The sequence below is a fragment of the Heterocephalus glaber genome, unplaced genomic scaffold, assembly GCF_053883595.1.
Source record: "Heterocephalus glaber isolate CG9 unplaced genomic scaffold, H.glaber_assembly_v1.0 deba00001442, whole genome shotgun sequence".
Taxonomy (NCBI): Eukaryota; Metazoa; Chordata; class Mammalia; order Rodentia; family Bathyergidae; genus Heterocephalus; species Heterocephalus glaber.
In genome coordinates this window covers 26,349,659-26,372,084 of record NW_028258296.1, presented here as the reverse complement: position 1 = coordinate 26,372,084, position 22,426 = coordinate 26,349,659, and the positions used below count along the sequence as shown (strand labels likewise).

Here is a 22,426-nt window from a genome sequence, read left to right as displayed (position 1 = left end):
TAAACAGACTTTAGTGTCATCGTGTTTTTTAAAGCTTAATTTTATTTCTGAAATAAGTTCATCAAGGTATACTGATGTCAGTACTGCCCTTGTGATTATTTTTTTCCGGTACTGGGGATTAAACTAAGGGATTTCCCACTGAGTTACAATCCCGGTCTTTTTTATTTTTATTCTGAGGCAGAGTCTTGGTAAGTCTTTAAACTGCCTAGGCTGCCAAGTTAAAATTGCAGTCCTCCTGCCTCAGCCTCCTAAGGGTGCTGGAATTACACTGCGTCCGGTTTCACTGTGATACTTTAATATATAACATACGTAAAACACTTTTTAGGTAATAAGAAAATGGAGGTCCTAAAGTTAAGGCTTCTATAAGAAAGGCAGGGGTTTTTTTTTGGGGGGGGGGTGGAGTAACGGCTTGGGGGAGTGGAAAAGGAGGCTAAGTTTGGGAAGAGGTATCCCTCTACACCTAAGATTAAGGTCTGTATTTAAGAAACCTTAAACGTATGTAGCTTAAATAATACAACCAAGATTGGGGTCTGTATTTAATGATAATTGATCCAGTATCCCGGGTGTGATGTATTTTTCAAAGCCAATCATTTACTATTGGAGAAAATAGGAGCGGTAGAAGAGAGCGGCGGGGGCCCTCGATCCATTGCTTGGAGCTCGGCTAAGCCGGGCTGGGGTCCTCCGAGGGGCTGCGGCTCGGCGCTCGGCCTCGGAGCCGAGGCGGGGGCGGTGAGGACCGGGATCCCGGACGCCGGCGCGGCGCGGAAGGTGGGGCTTGGCCCGGCCGCACGGCAGTGCTTGGCCTTCGGAGCCGTCTGCTGCGGGCTGGGGCTGCGGGCGGTGCGGCGGGGTGAGGGGCAGTGTGGTCACTGGCGGACCCAGCCCCGGCCCCGGCCCGCGCGGCTCCGCAGCCGCGTTCCTGTCCAGCCGCGGAGTTTTGAGGCGCTCGAACGGGCGCGGGGCCGGGCGCGCTCCAGTTCGCTGCAGACCCGCTGCCCACGGAGGGGCGGGGTGGTGTTGTGTCCTGGTGGCTCGCGAAGCCTGTCGCCCTTAGCTGGTGCGGTCTCTGCGTCTCAGCCGCCTGTATTCCCGGGGCTGAGAGACCGGCGCGCGGGGGCTGAGGCGGGCAGGCTGGGTCGAGGCGGCCTGGGTCGCTTCTGCTCTCCCGCCTTGCGGGCGCCTCTCGGGGGCCTGGGGCAGGGCCCTTCTCGGGCCCCGCGTGGAGGCCCGGGACGAGGCTCGCGTTTGCGTCTAAACGTGCCAGGCTGGCTGCAGGCGTTTGTGGCGCTCGGTTATTCCACTCTGTGTTGGCCTCTGCTTCTTCACTGACAGAGTTTGTAGCAATTCAATTATTATACGATTTGGGGTACTTTTGAAGTAAGTATGTTTGGATGAGTAAAAATTATGAGAGTGAGCACCAAATCTGAAAATGTTACCAAGTCAGGGTTATAGAGGATAAGAAAATGCTAAATTGTCATCCGCATAGAATAGGTGCAAGTCCTCTCTACAGGGAAAAATATTTAGTCACAAAAAGCAGTTTAAGAACAGAGTCAGACTGCTTGGGATGATATATATTGTGCTTCAGTATGACTTTGTACTACATGCTAAAACAAAAACTTTGTAATAAAAAAACCTAGAACTTGGGGCCGGGGATTTAGCTCAGTGGTTCCGGCGCCTGCCTCGCAGCGCAAGGACCTGAGTTCGATGCCTGGTACCAACCCCCCCCCCCCAAAACAAAAACCTAGAACTTGAATTCAAAATGTAGTCATCCACTTACGTCACAAACACACACCGAAATGTAGCAAGGTTCCTTTTAAGGCTTTTTAAAAAATATTTTTTTACGTAATGAAAGTGCCAAATTTATCAAGTTTTAGAACCTTCATGATATGATTTTATTAATCCTGAAAAAAATCATTTTAAATTGAAGGTTGGGGGATAAATTTTTCAGCGTTAGTTGAGAATTGTTTTTACTTAAAATTACTTTTATAAATTGATCATTGCTAATGCATTTATCCCACAGTGAATTTGCATGGATCACTACTGTATGCTAAACACTGTTTTGGGTTATTGTAACATATTAATGAGCATAAAGCCCCTGTGTGCTCTTGAGGGAGAAAGGTAGTAAACAAACATATAATGTCAATTATCTGTTAGTGCTATAAAGAAAAATGCAGGATGAGAGAGTAGAGAATTTTAGATAAAGATTATCTTTTTCCTATAGGAATGCATCAGAACTAAAAAGTACATATAAAGTTTTTCTGAACCAAAATAATATTACCTCTTATGCTAGAAATGGAAATCAAAAGTTCTTCTAACAGTATTTGCTGTTAAAATAGGATTTTTGTATAGTTTATGTCCCACTTTTTTCTCTCAAAAATCCTTTGAATTTGTAGGGTTTAAAAAAAATCTTATTTGCAGTTTTGTTTAGAATAAAGAATTCAAGCATATAAATGTTAGCCTTAAGATTTTCTACTTAAATTCAGAGGTAGCAAAACTATGTAGAAATGGTCTGGTCAGTTTTATTTGTAAAAGTTTTTTTGTTGATTAAAAATGCATAGTTCTAAAATTAGACTGGAAACATTACTTTTTTGGAGAATATAGAAAATAACTAGTATTTTCATTTATGTTTTTCAGATAATTGTTCAAGTTTTGAAATTGGTTATGTACGTAAAGATATTAAAACTCTGTGAGCAGGCTGGGGATGTAGCTCAGTGGAAGAGTGCTTACATAGTATATATATGGCCCTAGATATGTATTTTTTTTGTACTTGGGATCGAACTCAGGATCTTGTGCTTGTGAGGCAAGTGGCAGAACTACTGAGCTAAACCCCTGGCCCAAGGCCCTAGATTTGATCCCCAGTACCTCAAACAAACAAAGCAAAACAGCTTCTGTTAGTATATTTCTAAATGACTTTTCTGCCTCCTATGCTATTATTCTAAGCCTATTCTAGGCTTCTACTTTTTATTAATAGTCTAATTGCTTTAGATATTTATAAAAGCACACTAATTTTTTACTATGTCTTTATTGATAGCAGAGTGATGAATAAATTGAGAAAAAGAGGGCAATTAAACATGTTGGGGAGGGACCAATAACTAAAGCAATAAAAAACCTTCCAATACAGTATTCTGAATGAGTCTTAAAGTATTTGTCAGTTTGAACACTCTTACCTGTAGCATTTTCTCAAGAGATGAACATAGATATATCTTTCCCTACATCACTCCTACTTGTGTCTTATGCTCGTATCAGGGAAGTCCCAATGTTGAAGAAACATAACCTAAATTAGCGATGAAGCTTTCTCCACAAGATGGTGCTCATATAGTTTCTTTGATTTAAATTTCTATTCGGAGGACAAATTTACAGTATCTTAACCACCTCACAAGAAATAGAAATTTAACTTACGTTTTATGATTGGTGCATCTGATTTCATGTTTTCACATATAGAATGTACTATCATGTTTCACAATTTAGAAAAAATTCGATGTAGTGTTGATGCACAGGGGGTGGTAACTGGAACGAGAAAGAAGTAGCATATGCTGTAAAAATGGTGACCGGTACACTGAAGGATGGGTAAGAATTTGCCGTGTGGAGAATGAAAGAAAATGCATTCTAGGCATTGGGATAATATGAAGAGAGGGGCACAAGTGTGAAAATACATGAATGAATAGAGAAGCAAAGAATAATGAATTTGATTAATGAGGCATTTTGAAGGAAGTTATAGAAGATGAAGCTGGAAGACTTGTCTGTGATTGGTTATATCTTACCAGATATTCTGGGAAATTAATGATTTTACTTATCCGGGAACATTATTCTGTATCTTTATAAATAAAATATAAACTACTTTTATTTTACCCTGTAGGTTTATGATAAAGTCCAGTTTTCAACAATGCTAAAATCAAATGACTGCTTGTTTCCTGTGGATAATCTGTTTTTCGAAAAAGATAAAGTTGAAAAGTCTGTCTCTGCAGAATGGTAATATTGTGTATTATTTTAGAGTTAAAAAATGTTAAAGTTTTAATTTCTCTCAGTAAATAATGAAGGGGCAACAGTTACATATTTGGAAAACATGGAATTCAAATCTAAGGAAATAAGTGAAATTTAACATGTTAAATGTTAGATTGGAATATTTTTGACAGTAGGAGAGTATATCCAACTAGAGATGCAGGAGTTAATTAGAACTGACCCAGGCACATTTGGAACATATGGTTATCTTTCTAACAATACAAAATAAAAAAGGTGTGCAAAGCAAATGATAAGCATATCTTCCTGCAATGACCTTTCAGATTCAGCAGGAAGGTCATCTTGGGCAAGATAGTCAAATCAGACTTTATGGTAGTAGAAAGAAGCTTCAAGAGGCTTGGCATTTGAAGGCAGAGTGTTAGAGAAAAAAGAATGAAGATGGCACATCTTTTAGGGGGTAGTGTATAGAGATGATTTCGGCAATAAATGATTCCTAAAGGAAAAATAGTGAGACATAAAGCTAAAAAAAAAAAACAATGGAGGGTGGATTGTTTTGGGTATTCTAGGATAAGAAATTTTTATGTTATTATTTGCTTTTTAAAATCTATGTGTTAAAAGCCAAGTATTTAAATAAACAAACTTACTTGAATAGTATAATTATTATTTTTAATTTCTCCCCATTAAGTGTATTGGTACATTTTAGGTTTAAAATACAGTTACATACATCATTGGGATCTTGTACCGTTACATGAGTATCTTGGTTCTTATTTTTCTCCCCTTCCCCTGCCCTCCTTTCACCCCCTCCACCCTTCCCTATTTGCAAAGACTTTGTTTCCATTTTTTTCCTCTTCTCATATTTTTTCTTTTCCCTTCTTTCCTTTCCCCTACCCCTCCCACTTCCCCTGCTCCTTTAGACCTTTACTTCCTATTATACAATATCATTGTACATTTTTAAAATTACAATACTAAGATCCAGGAGACATTACCACAGATTTTACAGAATTTAAAAGGATGTAGAAAGCATATTACAAAAATCTTTTTTGAAATAAATTTGAAAACTTCTAAGAACCTTGGAAGACAAATTAATGAAACTAGCTCTGGAGGAAATATAAAATTTGAATAGCACCTATTAAAGAAAGTATATTCTTAGAACAGCGGGCTTGTATACATTTTAACTGATAAATTACATCAAACATTTAAAGCAGAAAAATAAAGGAACACTTCTTCCCTCATTTTAGGAAATCAACATTGTGCTAATCCTAAAACTGCGTAAAGTTAATAGAAGAAAAAAGTATGAACATAGATAGAAATTTGTTTAACAAAACAAACTATTAGAAGTCAGATCTGGCAGCATGTAGAAAGTGGCTTTATTATAGGGATGGCAGTGCTGGTTCAGCATTGGAAGATCCACCCTCAAAAGTCATCATTTTAACAGAGGAAGGGAAAAAGCCCTATGATCTTGTCACTAGTTGGAGAAAAAGTATCTGACTAAATTCTACAGCTGTTCATGGTAAAAGCTATCAGGAGACTAGAAGTAGAACAGAAACTTCTCAACAGATTAAAGACATGTACTCCATACTTCCAGCAAAAATGCCTTATATGAATGGAGAAGATACAATGCTTTCACCCTAAGGTGGGGAACAAGGGCAGATATGTCTACTCTTCATCTGTCCATTAAACTTTGAAACATAGACCCAAACCAAAATAGTCTGGCAATAAAATGACACAATTAGGATAGGATTGGCAAGGTAGAAGCAAACTCTTTATATGTAGATGAAATGATCATCTACAGAGAAAATACTAAGAAATCTATAGGAGCCCCTAGAACTTTTATTTGAATTTAGCAGGATTAGAAAACACAAGGTATATATAAAAATTCAGATCTAGGCATACTTGCTAGAAATGAAGAATTGGATATTGAAATTTAAAAGTTATGTAGGAGTACAAAGGACCTAGAAAAGTAAAAAGAAAAAAAAAAACAGTGTTGGAAGCTGTTTAGTACCTAATTTTAAGACTTCCTCTAAAGCCTCGGTAATCAAGGCAGTGTTGGTATAAGGAAAGACATGTAGGTCATTGGAATAAAACAGAGAATCTAGAAGTAGAACCACACATATATGGTCCACTGAGTTTTGAAAGATTATTAAACATTAACATTTTGTGGAATATAAACTCAATTCAAGAGCTGAGGAAAAGAGTGTTTTCAGCAAATGGCATTAGAATACCTGGTATCTGTATATAAAAAATTAACCTCAACCCTTTATTTCTATACATAAAAACAACTTGAAAGGATCTATGAACCTAAATATGAAAGCCTAAAACTATAAAAACTTTAAGAAGAAATTATAAGGGAAAATGTTTATGAATTTAGGGTAGGCATGAAGTTCTTAGGATACAAAAAACATGATGTATAAAAGAAAAAAAAATGATAAATGAGATTCCATCAAAATTTAGAACTTTATTTTATTTTTTATTTATTTTTTTGGTACCAGGGATCGAACTCGGGTCCTTGCGCTTGCACAGCAGGTGGCGAAACCACTGAGCTAAATCCCCAGCCCAGAATTTAGAACTTTAAATGACATCGTTAAAATGAAAAGTAGTCCTTAAACAGATCATAGTTACCATGCATATAACCTATGACCAGAATATATAAAGAACTCTTACAGCTCATTAATAGACAACCCAATTAAAAAGTAGATGCAAAATGATAAATAGCCAGTACAGCACAAGGAAAAGTGTGCAACACTAGAATCAGAAAAATACTAATCAGTACAATAACAAAATTGAATTATACACTCATTAGGGAGATGAAGTTAAAAGTTTTAAAAGCCTTGTCATGACTTTCTTTTTGTTGGATTTTCCCCCTTTGCATTTAATTTGTCATGTCCAATGGATTCATTTTGCTGGGCTTCCTGGGATTGTGATCCTCATTATCTTTTTGTAGGATATTGTCTAAAATTTTTTGGAGTGTTGGTTTGCTATTCATGAAGTTCCTAAGGTGCTCTTTATCATGAAAGTATCTTATTTTTCCATCAATTTTGAAAGATAGTTTTGAGAGTACATCAGTCTGCGTTGGAGGCTGTTTTCCTTTAGGGCTTGAAATACATCACTCCAAGCTCTTCTTGCCTTGAGGGTTTGCATTGAGAAGTCGGCTGTGATTCTGATGGGCATTCCTTTGTATGTGATTTGTTTCTTTTCTCTCACTCTTTGTAGAATTTTGTTCTTCTGTTGGGTTTCTGGAATCTTAACAATTATATGCCTATGTGTAGATTTTTTTTGATCAAGCCTAGCTGGAGTCCTATATGCCTCACTTATCTGTATGTCAAGTTCTTTTTCCCTCCTTGGGACGTTTTCTGCCATCACTTATGTGAACAGTTTTTTAATGTCATCTGCACTCTCTCCTCTTTCTTCATTGACTCCAATCAGTCTTACATTATTCTTCTTTGCATTGTCTAGCAGCTGCTGGATTGATTTCTCAAGGTCCCTTACAATTTTAAAGCAGTTTTTCTTTTCCTGGTCACTAATTGCGATCTTATCTTCTATATCTGAAATTCTGCCCTCACATTGGTTCACTCTGCTGTGTAAACTTTTAATGGAGTTTTTAATCTCCTTGAAATTTGTTTGCATCTGTTTTATGGATTCCATTTGTTTCCTATCTTGGGATTCCATCATGCTCCTCAGCTCCTCTATTTTTTTTATCTGTGTCCTCTCTAGATTTATTAATCATGTCTTGCACTATGGGCACAATCTTTGCTGTTATCTGAGAAATTATTTCTGATTTCATTTTTCCCAGATCCTCTTTTGTTGCCAGTTCAGGGAGTCCAGGTGGTTGAGTATCAGAGTGTTCCATCTGGTTTCCCTTTGGGGTTGCTGTAGGTGATCTGGAAGTCTGTTTTTGAGGCTTGTTTACATGTCTTCTCATTTCCATGGGGGGAGGGGGAGGTGCTGCTGGTGCCGTCTGGCTCACCTCCTCTGCCCCAGGAGTGGTGGAATGGTGGCAGGGAGTCTCCTCCTGGGCTCTGGGTGAATAGTATAATTATAAAAAGCATTGTGCCAAATACTGCTGGTATAAATGAAAATTAAAAAATCAAACCCCTAGGTGTTTGCAATCTAGAGGGAGTATCAGATTTACCTATTTCTGTCTGTCTTTCTGTTAAATCTGTCTATACACACAAAATAGTAGGGACTATCAGACTATTATAGGTTAAGTCTGTAAGAAGAGAGAAGGGAGAAAATCTTGGAGAAACCATGGACATTTCTTGGATAAGGTAGGATTTGAGCTATGCTTTGAATGAATATATAGGGTCTAGTGCCTAAAATCCTACCTTATATGCAATATTTAGTAAATAATTGTTGAATGGGTTAATGAATTGATAAAATAGTGGAATTTTTTATAGGTGGATATGGGAATCAGGCAGGGTACATGGTAAGCAGAGTAAAGGAAATATCTTTGAACAAAAATGTGGCACAGAATGTATTATCTGTTAGATGTTGTGTTAGTCATCTTTTTGTCACTGTGGCAAAAAACTTGAGGTAACCACTTACAGGAAGGAAAAATTGATTTTTGGGTCACAGTTGTAGAGGTTTCAGTCCATAGTCAGTTGGCCCATTGCTTTTGGATCTCTGGTGTGCACATCATAATGGCATATATCATCATGTGGCAGAGGAAGCCCTCACCTTATGGAAGCAAGAAGGCAAAGAGAGAGAGGAAGGGGCTGGGGTTCCAGTGTCCCTTCATGGGCACACCCCCAGTGACCAAAGGTACTCCCACTAGGTCCTGCCTCTTAAAGGTTTAGCTACCTCTCAGTAGCCCCCTGTTAGTTACTTTTCTCTCATTGCTGAAACAAAATGCCCGACACCCAAAGTTGGAGGGGAAGGGGTTTATTTGGCGTACAGTTTGTAGAAGTTTTAGTCCATAATTGGCCAACTCCAAGGCAGAGATAACAAACAGGCATGGCAGAGCAGAATAAACATGGCACACACAAGGTAGCAAAGGCAACAAGGGAAAACTTTAACAGCACCTCCCTGCCCCTTTTATCTTATTTAGACTAGTAAGACAAGATGGGTAGCACTCACACCCTTAATCATAGTGCCCTTGAGACTAGCATTGCATCATGAATCAATTCCAGCTTCACACACTCTAAATCAAACCTATGATACATGAGGCTTTGGGGGGACATCTAGATCCAAACCATAACACCCACAACATTTAACACAGGGTTTTGGGGGACACATTCAAACTGTAGCAGGTATATAACAAGCATTTCAGTTTGATCTATACTAAAAGGTATGTATAGGAGAATTAAAACTGTAAGCTGGTCTAAGCCCACTAGGAAGTTTACTATTATTTGTGAGCCACTGAAGGATTTTGAATGGAGTTGTATGATGAAAACAATTTGGAATTAATGTGGTAGGAATGTGCAAAATATGTTAGAAAGGAAGCCTAGAGGCAGTGAGGGCTATTAAAACATAATTGTCCTCAACCAGACATAAGTTGATTAGAATCTTGATCACAAGAGTGACAAAAAAAGTAAATGATGAATTTGAGAAATTTTTATAAGGAAGATTCAGTAAGACTTGATAGTTGTCTTTATATAATGAGTAAAAACCATTATGGTTTGGATTTTGGTATTGCAAGAATGGTAGAAAAAATAGGGAATCATAAGAAAAGTTTAATTTTATGAGGGTGTGGAATAGTAGAGTTTGATGTGTGTTTCTTATATCTCTCCTCTCTTGGATTATTGGAATACACTCTTCTTTGCGGAAAAGAATTAACATAGTAGTTCTAAACTGCTACCCTTGAAAAGGACTTTTGGCAAGGTTGGCCTTTGACTGAAGTCTGAAAACTTAGATTGCAACAAGGTTCCCACCATAACTGATAGAGTAGCTCCCTGTACATACACTGGATATACAAATAATATGGTTTAAGTTGAACACCTGTTTTTCTTTTGAGATTCTGATATTTATGTGTCAGAAATCTTTTCAGTATTGGTACCCAATTAAAAGGTCGGGATATTGAGTCTCTAGTGAGCTTCTCTCACTAGTAACACTTCACATACAGTATGTTGTCATAGCTGATTACTTAGAGCAGTGGTGACGAACATATGGCATGTGTGCTGCAGTGAGGTGTTTGTGTCACTCAAAGCTCTAAAAGGTTCACTGTCACTGATGTAGAGCATTAAATGTGTCCGGTGTGACTCCACAAGACAGAGCCTTTGGAAATTTGTGCTTGGTTTCCCTTGGACTCTGCCCATAGGAAGGAGTAGGACTAAGTCTTATAAGTCATGCTAGGGATTTGTTGAACTAGGTGTAACCTAAGTGACCCTCCAACATAATCCTAAATTTCAAGTGATCTGGCCTATTGTCCAACAGTCTGTCTGGTTTTTTATTTGGAAAATATGGTCATAGGAGCTATGTGCTAGGAACTATGAGAAGCAGAAAAGTGAAAGACTGAATATATGTCTCATTCCAGAGAGCTTAACATTCCTAAGTGAAGAGAAAAGAAATAAATCATAAAATCTTTGGGACTTGGAATAGGCAGATTACATGGTGCTCTTCTCATCTGTATTTCCTGTTGCCCAACATTTATCTTTTTGCCCTAATGAAGGACAAGTCAACTTTGATGGGAAAGCAAATAAAGCAGTGTCAGTTAACAGTATCACAGCTGAAAGATAAGGAGGGGTAAGGATGCCAAAAGTGTGGCACAAATCACATTAGTTATTGTAGGTTTATAAAAAGATTGTAGATCTCACCTTGTTTCTTAGATTTTCTGTAGTTTGTAGACAGCTTTGGACCAAGAATTGGGTTAGAACATTAATTTGTAATAATGTTCTAGAATAACAGTGACAATCTTGTATACACATTGATGATACATGATTAAGGATGAATTAGGTTGTAAGTAATTTGTTATGTGTGATTGTTAAAATACTAAAGTTTGAAAGTGATTTACTTCTTTTTTAAAAAATTGGAGTAGGTTATAATTTCCTGTCAAAAGCATTTTATTTTATTTTTTAAAATTTTTTTATTGTTTTGGAACCGGGGATTGAACTTGGCTCCTTGCGCTTGTGCAGCAGGCGGCAAAACCACTGAGCTAAATCCCCGGCCTCAAGCATTTTAACTGAATAAAATGAGGAGTTGTAGCCATTTTTTAAGTAGCACATCTCACACAGCAGTATCATTCATCTTGTGATACACAAGGGAAAAAGTGTTAATACTCCTGTTGTATAGTAGGGCTAAATCAAAGTGATGACAGAAAGTTTACAGAATGTTTATCTAAGGTTCTGTAATTGAGTAATGCTTAATAAATATATAGTGTATGATGTTATATCTTAAATAACATATATTCACATTTTTATATTTTGTATAGCTTTCCAGATGATAAAAAATTGTTGGATTGGTTTCTCCCCCCTGCTCCATTGATTTCAGAAATTCCAGATACTCAGAACTTAGAGGAAGAAATAGAAAGTCATAAACTGTTAGGTAAATTATTATGTGTTTATTGTGAAACCAAATTCATGCGGTTCATGTCAACATAACACATTACAGTATTAATTCCTTTATTTTAATGGAATAAAATGAAAGAGGTTTCTCATTCAAAATAGTGCTTATGAAATCTTAAGATCTAAAATATCTCCATACACACGTTCATATATGTATAGATAGTACATAATACGCTATCATACAATTGTTTTTTTGTTCTGTGAATATTTTTCCCCTTACCATTAAAATTCCTGTCACTGATGTTCAGTTTTTCTTTGCTTTTTACTAAGGGAAAGATCCTCTGGGAGCCAGATCTCTAAAGTATATTGAGTGAAAAAAGCAATAGGCAGAAGATTATATATAGTTTGAGGTCATTTTTATAAAAATCAAAAAACAATCATGCTCAGGCTGGGAATATAGCTCAGGGGTAGAACATGTGGTCAATATGTGTGGGGCCCTAAGTTCAACCCCCAGAACCAAGAAAAACATATTCAAACATATTCAAACAATGTGTGTTATGTAATGTAATATTTCTGATAAATTTTTATTTTTTAAATTGAGTGGTAGATTCATGCATATAAATTTGATTATTGAGCTTCACAATTTACATATATGCTTTGTATATAAAAATAACGTGTACTCTTGGATGTGTTAAATAGTATTTAGCATGAGTAATATAATGTATATGTATAAATAGATAGTATAGCAAATTTAAGTGCTAAGTTTACTAAACTCTGCCTAAACCTTCCGTAGATTCTTGAAAAGTCTCTGTAAAGAAACCTTCAAAATTCCATCACACTAATATAAATACTGTATCATATTAAGTAGCGTTTTATGATTGGTTGTTGTATTTCTGCATGTAAATTATGTAAAATTTAAAAACTTAATTGCTTATATAATAATATCACTTGTAGTAGCTAAAGTAGTTATTTTTTGTTTTTGTTTTTGTTTTTTTTTTTGGTACCAGGGATCGAACTTGGGACCTTGTGCTTGCGAGGCAGGCAGTAGAACCACTGAGCTAAATCCCCGGCCCTAAAGTAGTTAAATATTACACTTACAGGTTTCCTTTTTCTTTTTTGACTTCCTTATAATTATTTATGTGGGTTGGGTGTTAAACTTATTTTATAATGTAGGTTCTATATACATTCTGAATTTAGTTTTAATAATTCTTAATTGATTTCTGAGCTCCCTTCAGAAAAAAAAATATGTATTTTAAAACCACATATAGTATTATAAATTATCTTGTTACTATAATGGTATTTTCTCTTGCCTTTCATATACAACTAATAAACTGTTTTGAAAGTTTTTATTAAATCTTTCCACTGTAGTTTTGAAAATTTGTTTTCAGGAAGAACATGTAATAACTAATGTGTTCTATTTTTACAGGTCAGGCAAAGAAGCCAACATTGTTAACATCAAATTTAAAGATTACCAATGGAGACACAAATTATATTTTGCCAACACAAAAATTCAAATTTACCTCTAATAAATATGAACAAGATTATCTAAATTTAGGACAAATAGATAAGACTGACTTATCACATGTTTCTGAAAAGCTGACATATGGGTCTTATCAGATACATAAAAATCACATGGGCAGTGAGATAGTACCTGAAATAAATGTTCCTGATGATACAAAATTAGTTAATATTATAGAAGATAAAGGAGAAAGCACATCGGCATTCCAAAAAAGGTAATTAGTTAAATGAAATAGTATTGAGTGAATAAATTTGAATATATGTACATACTTTAAAAGTATTAAATATGACAGGATCTGAATGACAAAAACAGTAACAAAAAGTAAAATTTATTATATGCTAGACATTCTGTTAGGTCTAGGATTCTAGTCATAGATTCTTGCTTTCAGAGGGGTAAATAGTAAATAACTAAAACTAGTTGACTAAATACTTTATAGTATGCAATTATTTTGATGAAGTATATGATTAGAGCTGTTCTCAAATTTTTTTCATCAATATCCCTTTACACTTAAAAATTATTGAATATTCTCAAAGAGATTTCGTTTAGGTTGGTTATATCTCAATATTTAACCATATTAGAAATTAAAACAAAAATTAAAAAAATTTATTTGCTAATTCATCTTAAAATTGTACTAAACACATTACTGGTTAACTCATTGTTTTTATTTTAAAAACTTCATTTATCAGCAGGTGAGTGGATTAAAAGTAGTGTGACATATATGTACAGACTCCAGTTTAGGACAGTTTGACTATTGAGTTTTTTACTTGATGGTAGTATAAAAGCAATATGTATTCAGTGGTAACTGTACTTGAATTTTTTAGTTTTGTTCTTTTCTCATGCTAGTGTTATATACTAACATAATTTCTCGGGCTGGACAGTATACTCACTGCAGCTCCTTGTCAACCATGCAGTCACAAGAGTAAATAACCAATACTCTATAGTACATGATGATTTTCACTGGGTTAGGTGTGTTAAATACATTTTTGACGTATGGTAGTTTCAACTTACATTGAGTTTACCAGGATATAACCTCAGTGTGAGTCAAACAGCATCTGTTATGCAATAAAATACTATTCATCTGTAAAAAAAGCATAAAATTCTGTCATTTGTAATAACATGGATAAATTTAGATCTTATGTTAAGTGAATTAAACCAGGCACAGAGACAAATTACATGATCTCACTTATATGTGGAATCTAAAAAAGTTAAATTCATGGAGGTAGAAAGTACAATTGCAGTTATCAGAGGCTGGGGGAAAAGGTAAAAGGAGAAATGAGAGATATCTGTTAATAATATAGTTACAGTTAGGAGGAATATGTTCTGGTATTCTATTGTACAAGAGAACTGATTAATATATATTTCAAAATAACTAGAAAAGATTTAGAATGGTTTCATCGCAAATAATAAGTGATTGAGGTAACATATATTACACTGATTTGTTCATTACAAATTGTATACTTGTATCAGAACATCACACATTGTAACCTGTCCTATGGATAATTATTTGTCAAACAAAAATAAAACTTAAAAACTTATTTTTGAAAACAATTTAGTGAGACAAATGGCTTTTTTAAAAATGTATTTTGATGTATTCACCAACTCAGAAATAAGTTGAAATAATGTTATTTCTGGATAACATTGTTTAGGGGTTTTTTTTTCAAATAAAGGTTCCGTTATGTAGTTATAATTGATAAAATCATTGGTTATTTATAAACAAACTAAATTTCTAGTGCCTCTCTCCTCCTGAAAATTAAAGAGGAAGCAATAGGGGCCAGAAGTTCCAACACCAGCAACACAGTTAGTTCCCCTTGTTACTAGTCCTCATCCTGAAGCTATCTCCGGGCCCTTCAAGGGTCATCTCATTAGTACCCTGTAAACTCAGGTCTGCTTGAAGGATCTTGCATGAATAACAAAAGATAATTTTGTCATTCCAATTACTCAGGAATTTTAAATATGTTAGGAGCTCTGACCAGCAACAAGGGACAGAGAAAAATATGTTATTTCTTATTATACCATGTATGTTAGTTTTTTGTTATTGTGATAAGATGCCTGAGAAAAACAGTTTTAAAAGATGAAAGATTTATTTTGGCCCACAATTTTGGTGATTTCAGTCTATGGCTAGTTAGCTTTATTGTTTTTGGTCCTGTGGTGAGACAGCCCATCATGGTGGGAGAGTGTGTTGAAGAAACTGTCCACACCTGGCCAAGACATGGAAGGGCGTGGGGATGGGGGTCCCACTGTCACCTTCAAGGGCAAACCTCCAACAACCAGAAGACCTTTCATTAGGCTCCACCTCTTAACATTTCTGTCACCTCCAAATAGCACCAACCTGGGGACTGAGCTTTTTTGTTTTTTTAAGTATCAGGGATCGAACATGTGCTTGCCGGGCAGGCGCTGTGATGCTGAGCTACATCCCCAGCCCTTTCTGAACTTTTAACACATAGGCCTTTGGAGGACATTCCAGATCCAAACCTACGTAAGGGTTTATTTTTGAGCTCTTAAATGTGCCAACCTTTATGCCAGTCCCACACTGGAGGTTTAGAAATGTGTGAAATTAGGAAGTGCGAGTCCTTCAAATTTGTGATTTTTTTCAATATTATTTTGATTATAATATATATAGTGTAAGTAATAAATGTCTCCTTGTTTCCAGACTGTACATAATTTGTAATTATTTTATAATATGGTTATTGAGTCATATTTGGGATGATTTGATCTGCTAAAATACTTAAGCTCATTTCTTTTTTGGGGGAAAGAAGGATCAGGGCATACAAACCTGACCAAGAAATTTGCCAAGAAAACTATATATTATTTGGTACCTTCCATGGGGCCAAATGCTATTGCTGACAACTTTTCATTCGTTCTTTTAATTCATTTGTTGATTTTTTTCCTATAAATTTAATATAAGTATGTTTATATTTTTATAACAAATCATTTTGGTTAATTTTAACTACTATTAAGTTACTTTTACTGTGAGTATATTTGTGGCTTTTTCCCTTTCTGTTTAGCACTTTACTAACCCAGTCACTAGTCATTAGTTATCTATTGTTGTATAGAAATTATTCCAAAACTTAGTGGCTTAAAACAACAAGAAACATTTTTATTTGAAGGATGCAATTTATTTCTAATAGTTTCTATGAGTTAAGAACTTAGGAACAACTTAAATGAGAATTTTGGCCTATGCTTTCATGAGAATGCATAAGATACTGACAGCCTCTCAGGGCTACACTCAAAGTTATTATGCAGTCTAGTCATCTTGCCAGGGACTGTAGGATCCATTTTATTTTTTTCTTTTTCATTAGTGTATTTTTACAATATAGATATCCATTAAGGGGAATTGGCTCATGCATGTAGCATATCTTGATCTATTTTCAAGGTGACTCACTCACCTTGACTATAAAGTTGGTGATGGTTGTTGACAGGAGGCCTCAGTACCTTTCCACATGGGCTTCTCTGTAGGGCTGCTCGAGTTCATTCTTATGATACAGTGATTAGATACGCAGAGTGAACCATCTAAGAAACCTTGAAGAAGGAGTGATGTATTTTATGACCTACCCTTAGAATTCACATACTTTTGCACTTCCAAAATACTCTATTAGTTACATAGTCTAGTTCTGACTTAATAATTCAGCATGTAGGAGACTACAAAAGAGTATGAAGGATCCTCTGGGCTATTTTGGAGACTGGCTATCACCAAAGAATTTATCTGAATTTTAGTGGAAAGATACAAATCAGTGATAGGAATTAGCAAGTAATATTTTAGGAGAATGATTAGTTTTTTTTGTTTTAATAAGCTATAATCTGTGTATATTTTAAAGGGAGTAATTTTATGCTAGTTTTTCACATTAAACAACTATTAAAAGTGGAAAACGTGGTGGGGTTTTTTTGTTTTGTTTTCAGGTTATTTAAAATATGTGACAATATACATGAAAGTGCTTATTCTAATGACAGTGCAAACATGGATTCTCACATTGGCTCAGTGAAAATTTTCCAAACAGGAATGAACAAAGGGGAACCGTGGAACTATAGCAATAATAACCAGAAACCTCAGTATTGTTCAAACATGTTTAAAGCTAATGATGCTTTTCCTGGTTCTGAAATTGGAGGAGATACGTTCAAAGTGCCATCTTTTTCAGTTGGATCCCAGCTTTATGATAGCCAAGGTAATTCCTTGCTTTTTCACTTGATTTTATAAAAATATAAACTAATGTGTGGTTCTTAGCATAGATGAAGAATACAAAAATATAGTTAATTTGAGTAGGTTATCTCTCTGTATAGTTTCTGCATTCTATTATGTTGCATTATTTTAAAGCTGTTTTTGAGTAACTCTCAGTAATAAAAAATTTTTCAACTTTTATTGAGGCAGTTTTTAATTTAAAAGTTTTTTAAAAATTCATATATGTATGTAGTTGTTTTTTTTTTTTCAGGGATAACCAAAACTGGCTTAGGTTCCTTGAAGGCTGTCACAGAAATACGTATCCTTTAAATTATTTTACAATGTTTTTTATTAAGTTGATCATAATTTAATGATATTAGCAAAAAAAATTTTTTTAAGAATTTACATCTTTTTATAATTTTTAAATTTTATTATTAAATGCTTGCAATTCATGCAGTTTATGATCATCTTAAGGAGTGGTTATATGTGCATATTGCAGCTTGTTTCTCTTCTTTTTAAAATCCTTTTCCCTTCCCCCCTCCCCCCTCCTTCGGTTTCTCTATCCTCTTTTTTGTACTTATTGATATTATTTGTCTTACCTCATGTTAATGTTTCCATTAATTAGGGTTATTAGGTTCCTGTACATGGCACATCTTTATTCCTGTCATTTCCCTTTCCCCTTTTCCTCAACCCTCACCCTTGTTCCCTTGGACCACTTCCCTATTGCAAGAGGTCTGTTGCCTTGTCCCTTTCTATCCATCCTTTATCATTTTCTTTGTTTGTACTTTGCTTTATTCAAATGAGAGATATCATACAGTATTTAAGCTTCTGTTTCTGATTTATTTCACTTAACATTATATTTTCGAGGTGCATCAGTTTTCCTACAAATGTCTCAAATGTGTCATTCTTTATAGCTGAGCACTATTCCATTATATATAGATGCCACATTTTCTTTATACAATCATCTGTTGATGAGTATATAGGCTGATTTCAAGATTTAGCTGTTACAAATTGTGCTGCTATAAACATTTGTATCCATGTATTGCTGTAGTATGATGACTTAAGCTCCTTGGGGAAGATACCTAGCAAAGGGGATGTCTGGGTCACGCAGAATCTCCTAATTTCAGTTCTTTGAGAAATCTCCATACTGATTTCCATAATGGTTTTATTAGTTTGCATTCCCACCGACAATGCAGGAGGGTTCCTTTTAACCACAGTCCTGCCAGCACTTATTTGATTTCCTAATGATTGTCACTCTTTCCAGACTAAGGTGAAATTTTCATGTTGTTTTAATTTGCACTTTTCTAATGGCCAGAGATGTTGAACACTTTTTTCATGTATTTGTCAACCATTTGTATTCCTTCTGTTAAGTGTTTGTTCATTTCTCTCACCCATTCTTGACTAGATCTTTAATTTTAGGTAGTTTAGTATTTTTGAGTTTTTGTATAATCTAGGTATTAGTCTTTGATTTTACAATGTTTTATATTTATGTTTACGAAATCATATTCTTAAAATACTTTATTTCATTTTATTCCTTTGAATTTATTTTGTTTGATAGAGAAAAGTGAATCTTTTGAGTCATATAAGAGATTTGTGCATATAATAGTTCTCAAGTGTGGTCTACAGACTGGTGGCAGTTTGTGAACTGTTTATCACCAGTATGTGACAAGATAATAGAGATATTTGATTGGTATTAGGGGAGACCACTAGCCATATTTAATTACAGACGGAATACAGGTAATTTCTTGTGTTTTGAGTAAGAAGAGCTATATTGAACAGATTCATATCATGTCTTAATGTTTTGGGTATGATCAGCCATCTAGAGTTAAAATGAGTAAGGGGAATGAAAGGAAATGGGATATTTTGTAAATTAGGGACATTTTTTACAAGTCTAGTTTTTTTTATTCATTAAGTTTATTGGTACATTTTAGGTATACAATATGATGACATTCATCATGGGGAATTTGTACCTTTACATGATATGTTTTGGTTCTTATTTTTCCCTATTCCCCTGCCTTCCCTTTAACCACTCCATCCCTCCCTATTTACAAAGACTTTGTTTCTGTTTTTTCCTTTCCCTTCTTTCCTTTCCTCTATACCCCTCCTCACTTCCCTTCTCCTTTGGACCTTTTCTTCCTATTTCACATTATCTATTATACATTTGGATCATCATTTACACTTTCACCCCAGAGAAACTATTTGGTATTTACACCTGTGTCCTATTTATTTCACTTAAGAGTATGGCCTGTTGGTGGGAGTGTAGACTGCTGCAACCAGTGTGGAAATCAGTGTGGAGATGCCTCAAAAAACTAGGATTAGAGTTTCCATTTGACCCAGCTATTCCCCTGCTGAGTATCTTCCCAAAAGAATTAAAAGAATCATACCACAGCAATATATATGCACCCATGTTTATAGCAACACAGTTTATAATAGCTAAAGCTTGGAAACAGCCCAATTGCCCATCAACTGGTGACTGCATAAAGATGTATTTTGTTTTGTTTTTTATAAAATGGAGTACTGCTTAGCCATAAAGAATGAGAAACTAGAGACATTTATAGCTAAATGGATGCACAAGTCTAATTTTTGAAATAACCTAAGTTTAGTTTGCATGTCTGGGCACTTACTAGTGTAAATGTTTCAAATGTATCTGCATATTCTGGCAGTGACATCTTCTTTGCATATTTAATATCCTGTGCATGCCTATCGTAGTACACTTTATTTTATTTTATTTTTTGGTACCCGGGATCAAACTCGGGACCTTGCGCTTGTGAGGCAGGCGATGGCACCACTGAGCTAAATCCCCGGTCCTACACTTTATTTTATTATCATTCACTAGCTGCTTGTGTGACTGTTTTCTCATGACCTAAGAACTCTTTGAAGGTAAGGGCTGTGTTTTATCTATTTCCCAATACATTGAAAGTTAGGAAGGTTAAGAAGTTCATAAAGTTAGGAAGTTGTTCTAGTAAAGGAACAACAATGAGCAAGGATAAGATTAAAAAATGTGGAATATATTTGGAAAGAACAAAGTTTGAAGTTTGGCTGAAATCAAAGATGTGATAAAAGGAGTACTAGGTCTAGATCTTGAATAAGTACCTTAGGATAATATCATTTAATGCTGTGAATAGAAAGGTCAAGTTTTTTAAAAAATAATTTCCCCTGGCTTTATTAATGTATAATAGACAGATAAAAATTGTACATTTTTAGAGTCTGCAATATGATGTTTAATTATTGTATATATTGTGAAAATGAGTACCCAAGCTAATTAATATATATTAGTATTATATATGGTGAGAAAGTGGAGGAAAAGGAACCCTTATACACTGTTAGTAGGAATATAAATTGTTATAACCACTATAGAAAACAGTATGGAAGTTCCTCAAAAAAACTAAAAATAGAACTATCATATGAACCAGTAATCTCACTTTTTTTTTTTTTTTTTTTGGTACTGAGGATCGAACTTGGGTCCTTGCGCTTGCAGGACAGGCGGCAGAACCACTGAGCTAAATCCCTGGCCCCTCTCACACTTGATATATATATCCAAAGGAAATAAAGTCAGCATACAAAAGAGAAACCTGCATGCCCATGTTTATTGTACTACTCACAATAGCTAAGATATGGAATCAGTCTAGGTACCTATCAACAGATGAATGGATAAAGAAAATATGATTTATATACATGGTGGAATATCATTCAACTATAAAGAAGAATAAATTCCTGTCATTTACAGGAAAATAGATGGAACTAGAGGACAATGTTGTAAGCAAAATAAGCTAGACCCAGAAAGACAAATATTACAAGTTTTCTCTTATATGCAGAAGAAAAGACAACCAGAAAGTAGAAGAGGTAGGAATAGGGATGGGGAAGGGTGCTGGAAAAAAAGGAGTAGAAGGAAAGGATAGAAGAAGGATAGCTGGACATAATGCATAATGTGTGAATGTATAGAAATGCCACAGTGACTCTCATAATGTGTGAGATGAATATGTGTTAATAATTATATTTTTAAAAGATGAGTCGGGGATTTAGCTTGGTGGTTCTGCCGCCTTCCTTGAAAGCGCAAGGACCTGAGTTCGATCCCTGCTACCAAAAAAAAAAAAAAGATCTGCTGTCTTAGCATTTTTTTATTGAATTTTTTGAGACAAGGTCACACTATGTTGCCCAGGCTGGTCTTGAGTCTCTGGTATCAAGTGATCCTCCTGCCTCAATCTCCCAAGTAGCTAGGGCTATAGGTACATGGCACTACCTCTGGTTTTGTTTTTGTTTTTGTTTTTTTTTATTAGAAATACATGTTTGTAGTACATTATGATTACAGTCCTCATGAGGAGTTGGTACATGTACATAACATATCTTAATTATTTTCTTATTCCCTTCCTGCCCCTCCTTCACCCTCTCTCCATCTCTGTTCCCCTTTCCTTTTGTAAAGGATTGATCTCCCTGTTTCTTAATATCTATCTTTTATTTTGCTCTGTATTTATAATTTGTGTTTCTCAAAAAAGATAAACCATCAATATTTAAACTTGTGTGTCTTATTTCACTTAACATTATGGTCTCACGGTACATCCATTTTCCTACAAATGTCTCGAGTTTATCTTTTTATTTTTGGTACTGGGGATTGAACTCAGGACCTTGCACTTTTGAGGCAGGCGGCAGAACCACTGAGCTAAATCTCGAGCCCTTGATCCCATTTTCTCTCTCTCTCTTCTCTCTCCTCTCCTCTGTCTATCCCCTTTTGATACTGGGGATCGAACTCATGATCTTGTGCTTGCCAGGCAGGCATGGTGCCACTGAGCTACATCCCCAGCCTTCTTGATGTTATTTCTCATGCAATTGGGGTTCTGTTCAGAAAGTCCTTACATATGCCTATATCTTCAACAGTTTTATCTATTTTATCTTTCAGCAGATTGCTTCTGTATTAACATTTTGATATTTGATCCATCTTGGGGTCTGTTCAGAAAGTCCTTACATATGCCTATATCTTCAACAGTTTTATCTATTTTATCTTACAGCAGATTGCTTCTGTATTAACATTTTGATATTTGATCCATTTTGATTTTAGTTTAGTACATGGTGAGATATATGGGTCTAAATTTAGTCTTCTGTATGTAGATAGCCAGTTTTTGCAGTACAATTTATTAAAGAGGCTATCTTTCCTCCATTGTAGGTTTATGGTCCCTTTGTTAAAGATCAAATAGCTGAATGTGCCTGGGGTTGTTTCCACATCCTGTATTCTATTTCATTAATCCACACGTCTGATTTTTTGCTAGTACCATGTGATATTTTTTAGCAGTCAAGTTAGCTCATTAAAACTATGCTTTAATTCTATGGAATTAGAGACTGGTTGGTTCATTGGCAAAACAGAAAGTA

General features: G+C 35.3%; 1 protein-coding gene across 9 annotated transcripts in view; it reads left to right on the top strand.

The window, feature by feature from the left end:
- Nucleotides 1-670: 670 nt before the first annotated feature.
- Hfm1 (helicase for meiosis 1) overlaps nucleotides 671-22,426 on the top strand; it is a 119,739-nt gene continuing 97,983 nt past the window's right edge. For 5 of the 9 annotated variants that reach the window (XM_087213094.1, XM_087213099.1, XM_087213093.1 and 2 more), the window contains exons 1-6: nucleotides 688-768; nucleotides 3,857-3,969; nucleotides 11,321-11,433; nucleotides 12,820-13,126; nucleotides 16,810-17,072; nucleotides 17,337-17,384. In XM_087213094.1, coding sequence (XP_087069220.1) covers nucleotides 3,884-3,969; nucleotides 11,321-11,433; nucleotides 12,820-13,126; nucleotides 16,810-17,072; nucleotides 17,337-17,384 — 817 coding nt within the window. In that variant the 5' untranslated portion in view covers nucleotides 688-768; nucleotides 3,857-3,883. Of the gene's footprint in view, nucleotides 769-797; nucleotides 1,378-3,856; nucleotides 3,970-11,320; nucleotides 11,434-12,819; nucleotides 13,127-16,809; nucleotides 17,073-17,336; nucleotides 17,385-22,426 lie in introns of those variants that run through there. The other 4 variants (XM_087213101.1, XM_087213092.1, XM_087213095.1 and 1 more) reach the window with 4 other exon arrangements.